Source organism: Fukomys damarensis, unplaced genomic scaffold (assembly GCF_012274545.1).
Source record: "Fukomys damarensis isolate Sample0158 unplaced genomic scaffold, DMR_v1.0_HiC HiC_scaffold_3, whole genome shotgun sequence".
Taxonomy (NCBI): Eukaryota; Metazoa; Chordata; class Mammalia; order Rodentia; family Bathyergidae; genus Fukomys; species Fukomys damarensis.
This window is the reverse complement of record NW_022900915.1, coordinates 39,066,439-39,071,627: the sequence shown is the minus strand read 5'-3', so window position 1 is coordinate 39,071,627 and position 5,189 is coordinate 39,066,439. Positions and strand designations below refer to the sequence as shown.

Sequence of the window (5,189 nt, the reverse complement as noted above, 5' to 3'; positions counted from 1 at the left end):
GAGCCCTTGTCTTTGGGGCCAATTTAAATACACCGTGATGAGGCTCAAGGCTGTTCACCCAAATACTGAGATCTTGTAATTCTGTTCCTCAACTGGAGGCTGCACACTAAGCACACACAAACCCACATGCCATATCCTGGCGTCATGGCCATACCAAAGTTAGCACTGACCTTTGCTGATGTTCACCAGAGCTGGTGTGCAATAAGGACATAACAAGACAGCAAGAAATGTAGGGAAAATACAGAAACACCTATCAATACACAGACTGTAACCATGCCTTTTATACGGTTCTCAGGAGGCAATTTCAGCTAAATTAGTCCTGACGATTTTTAGCTCATTGGCTGAGAAATCAGAATCATTTCAAGATGGCTATTACAATAAATGAATGAATGGACATATTCAAATAAATGAATGAAATCTATTTGCTCCTACTTCCCAAGAAACTATTTTATTCCAGGACGCCTATTTTTCATTGGACATTTTCTCCAAACTGGGCACGATGCCTTAAAAAACAAACAAACAAACAAACACCACCACCACAGTCAAACACAGAAAGCTGACCTTACAATTAGCTGTATTTAGATTCCTGTAATCTCAGAGTCTTGCTGGTTCAATCACTGCTTTTAAAACCTTGTCAAATGTATTCACACAGGATTTTGAAATCTGTCCCCGAATCTTCTCCAGATTCCACCTCACTTTCCAGAAACAAGCTTCTCCCTAGTTCTGCTCCTCTCTTTAACAAGAGCCTCTCTCGGGAAGGTAAGTAACAATCTCACATCATTGTTGAGATAGGAAGTAAGTAAGATCATCCACTTCCCACTATAAACAGAAAAGAAAGGAAATTATTCAGCCATTTCTGCAATTCCCAAATCAGAGACATAGAGAAAGAACTTTTCCTGTATAGTTAAGTATTAAAAGAGTTTCCTGTGGCCAAAGGTCACAGTAGTATTCCTTGGGACCACTTGTATCCTAAACCTTTCTTATGTCCCACTTTCTCTATTGACCAGTGGCATTCATTTGGTCAGTGACCCCTCCACAGGGCCAGAGTCTCAGTGTACCCATTATTCCCCTCCCAATCCTCACCCAAACACAATGCTCTCTTACTCTTAACTCTTTTCAACCTAATAAAAATTCCCAATTATATCACCTTGCCAAAACTAGGTGTTCCTAGAAACCTTATCAGACTCATGCTCTCTTACACTAGACTATGAGCGGTGTTATTCTCCTAATAACTATTATAATTTTAATTTTAAAAAGGAGTTTATTAACCTAAATGAATCTCTTATTTATTAAATAAATAAACATAAACGTGAGTATTTTGTTCAGGAAGAACAAGTGCATAGGACATTGTACTCTGGTATGCTCAAATCAGCAACTAGATATCCTATATCTATGCAATTTCCTGACCTGGATTTGAAGTTGAAAGCCCAAATTAAAGTATCTTCACCTTAGTTCTACTCAGAGACTAGTTTAGAAATAACCTGAGAAACATGACTCTTGTGCAAATGCATTTGTTTTATTCCTCTTCTTCCTCTTCCTCCTTTTCCTCTTCTTAGTCTTCTTAGTCTTCTTTCCTCCTCCTCCTCCTCCTTCACCAGAGCAAAAGGAAGGCAGTAAAGGAAAAGGCAAGAGAAGAAAACCATGTGAAGGCCTGCTGACTGCTGACCAAGGGAAGCCTGGACCATTTCAGACTGAACTAGTCAGCCACAGTGAGGGATAGAGGTGCTCTTCCCAAAATTGCTAGTAAAGAGAAGTACCTGGAGCTGGTTTTGTTTATGATGCACTTTAGTAGTCTCATGGAGTCCATTATTGTCTTAGTCACTTTTCTGGGTGCTGAGACAAGATACCTGACACTCAAAGTTAAAGAGGTAAAGGTTTATTTAGCTCACAGTTTGTAGAGGTTTCAGCCCATAATCAGCTGGCTCCAAGGCAAGGTGGCCTGGCAGAGGGGCATCACAGAAGAGAAATAGTTCAAGGTGGGCAAATGGCAGGAAGGCAGCAAAGCACTGCAGTAGCAAGGAAGTGACAGCAGGAGCCCTCTTTCTGTCCCTTTTATTCTATCCAGGTAGCACTCACACCCAAATTAATCCCAGCATCACACACCCTAAATCCAGAAAGCACCCCTATGACTGTTGTAGCTTTAAGGGAACATCTAGATACAAGACCCAGCAATATTATCCATTCTGGGCTCCCACCCTCTCATTCTAACTCTGACTCAGTAGAAAGGAGTCCTGTCCTCCTCCTTATGTAGCCTCAGAACCATCTCAGTGAGTGTCTGTGTCCTTGGTCTCTTTCCTCCATTCTTAGCTCTCTCGCAACAGCGAAGTCAGTCACTACACTAGTAAAGTGTGCATGAGCAGTAGTTTTTTTATCTTATGTTTGAAGATGCTTATTAACCCAAATGAATAGCTTATTTCTAAATGTGTGTTCAATTTCTGTAAATGAGTTGATCTCGTCTATTGAACACACCCACATACTATGCACATCCATATAGTGGTACATTAGTTCACGAACACTTTTGTTTGTGAACAACTTGGTTCATAAACAGAAGCATTTGGTAAAATTTTGGGTTTTATTTTTTAAACTCTGCATTGGTAATGAAGATGACCACAGCCATCTTTCCTGAAAGAACAGTAACGTGACCATCATTTCCCGAATCTGAACAAATTAAGTTCACGAGCTGAGATAGATCTTTCAGTTTAGTGTACTTACTATCTTCCAGTTTAACCTAAACCTTTCAGTTCAAACGTGTCTATTTGGGGTGAATGGTGCTTCTGATTGTTATTCCCATAGAATAGAGGGTCCCAAGATAACCCTGGTTATATAGGGAGGTCAGTTACATTGTTCTGTGAGTGTTGGGAGGGGGAAAGGAGCCCCAATCTTTTATATTGTGCTGTGGACCACGGAAGGATACAATGAAATGAGGCTGATCGCGGCGCGTCTTGTGCCGACTGTGGGGCCTTTGCATTATCTGCTGAGTCATATGAGACAACAGGTCCTTGTGGCAGATGCTCACAGTCCTGTCCAAGTGCTCTGGTCTCAAATACCTAAATCTTCATGACCTCTTCTAAGCTTTAGACTCCATTCATAATCATCTCAGCCTCCCGCTCTCTCTCTCTCTCTCTCTCTCTCTCTCTCTCGATTGAGGTTTTTGAAAACCTCCATATTATCTATCTTATGTGCACTCTGAGAAGCCTGGAGTGCTACCTCACCTCTATTGAAGCTATTTAAATAAATAAATGTCCCTGCCCGAGTGCATATGATCGAGATTTGTCCTGGGAAAAAAATGACAAATAAGAGACGATGGTGGCTTGGACAAAAATGTCAATGGCAAAGGTAGTAATTAGCTTCCGGCGGGTGAGTTTAGAATATTTTGTTTGACAATAGAGGGTTCACTGGTAGATTGAATTTAGTGTTATAAATAGAAATTAAGATTGATCACAAGGTTTCTAAGCTAAAAAAGTTGAAGTATGGCTGAGGAAGAACACAGGCAGAGCAGGAGGGAAAGGGAAAAGTCATTTTTCTAGTCTGGGGCAATACACTAGCCCTTCCAAGGTCATGGTTAGAAACATTTAGCCTTTATTCAACTGCCCAGATACGTTTTCATTAATTCTCCCAAAGCAGAAATTGATACAATAATACTGACAATAAGTGTATCAACAACTAATAGAGCATGGAGCACAATTTTAGTTCCTTATGCAAGTTCCTAGCTAGAAAGTACTCTTCCTTTGCCGGTGAATGTACCATGTTGCCAGGTTTGAGTCAAAAGGATGTGAATGGAAACAATACACAGAAATCTTCAATCATCTCCAGCTTGGAGACAAATTGCTTTTCTTGGACAGAGTTGTCTTTCTATGAACACAACTGTTTATGAGCCAACAATCAAAACTTCAGCTTTGTAAACGGTGGTAGAGCCGTAGGATGAAAAGAACCCAAGGTTCTGAAAGTCTGGGGAAGACCTAGCCCATCACTGCACACCGTCACACTGTCACACTGGAACTAAATGACTTCTATTCACTTAAAGTTGTGCTGTCTCTTTTTAAATAGAGATGCAGTATTTACCCTTAATAATACGTAAGAGTTTTCTGAAGTAAAATGATAATTAAATTGACCAGGAACACATAGACTTTTAATTCTGTCTTTTTAAAATGAGAAATGAGAAAACTCCTTAATACGGGCAGTTGTCAATCTGATCCTTATTCTAACCTCCTGTCCCATTCCTACTGAAGCCATAAGCAAAGCAATATCCAAGGATGAAATTACATCTGATCAGTTATAGACATAGTAGATGACGTGTTTATCCATTACATTCTAATTATTATCAATGTTGGACATTCAATTTCTAGACCGAAGCCCCACTTCCTAATTTTTCCACCTGCATATGAAAAGTGAACTACAGTTTACCCCTCAGCTCTTAAATCATTCACCATAAAGGATATTTTTGCTTCTTTAAACATTGGCAACTGTTTTTCTCTTTCTTCTTCCTGATCTATGTTGCAAAGAACAACCTGTAATAAGCTGCTCCCACTTCACAACCAAAAATAAAATCTTCTTTTAAAATAAAATGCTTCCATGTCAATTATTATAATGCTGAATATGGCACAAATCCATGATAGTTTAAATTTTACCCTCAAAATCTCCCAACAACATTGGATTCTAGAGTATATTTAAAATCTAGGCAAACTGCTCCTGGAGGAAAACATTCAGACAGTGAGGAAGACCCCAACCAGTGAGGGATCTAGAGCCCATCGTTGTCACCTCCACTGGGGCTGTTCCACCCAGTAACTGCCACAGACCAGGTCAGCCACAGGCACTGCCATGGGTTTTCATAGCTCTTATTGTAAGCATGATTCATTTCAAATATAGCATGTGATCAATGTTCTACTTATCCATCTTTAGAAATGTTGATTCTCCCTCTCCATTAAACTTATAAAATAGGAGCCAGCATAATCTGATGTAGTCTCACCTTTTAGCACATCCATGGATGAACATCTGCTTGGAGAGGGCAGACTGACGATAACATATGTAATACTGCTCTCATGTAGCTCCCATGTTTCCGGAGCAGAGCTGGGAGAGGAAATTGAAAGGAAAGCACTTTATTCTCTAAATACACACACACACACAGACACATACATTTACACACACTATATATGTATAATATATTATGTTCTCTCTCTCTCTGTATATAT

The 5,189-nt window shown here is 39.8% G+C and overlaps 1 protein-coding gene across 1 annotated transcript in view; it reads right to left on the bottom strand.

Moving 5' to 3' along the window:
• Positions 1-527: 527 nt before the first annotated feature.
• LOC104871347 overlaps positions 528-5,189 on the bottom strand; it is an 18,535-nt gene continuing 13,873 nt past the window's right edge. The window contains exons 5-7 of the mRNA XM_010637210.2: positions 4,967-5,067; positions 1,482-1,589; positions 528-819 (exon numbers count right to left, since the gene is read on the bottom strand). Of these exons, the coding sequence (XP_010635512.1) occupies positions 806-819; positions 1,482-1,589; positions 4,967-5,067 (223 nt within the window). The 3' untranslated portion in view covers positions 528-805. The remainder of the gene's footprint in view (positions 820-1,481; positions 1,590-4,966; positions 5,068-5,189) is intronic.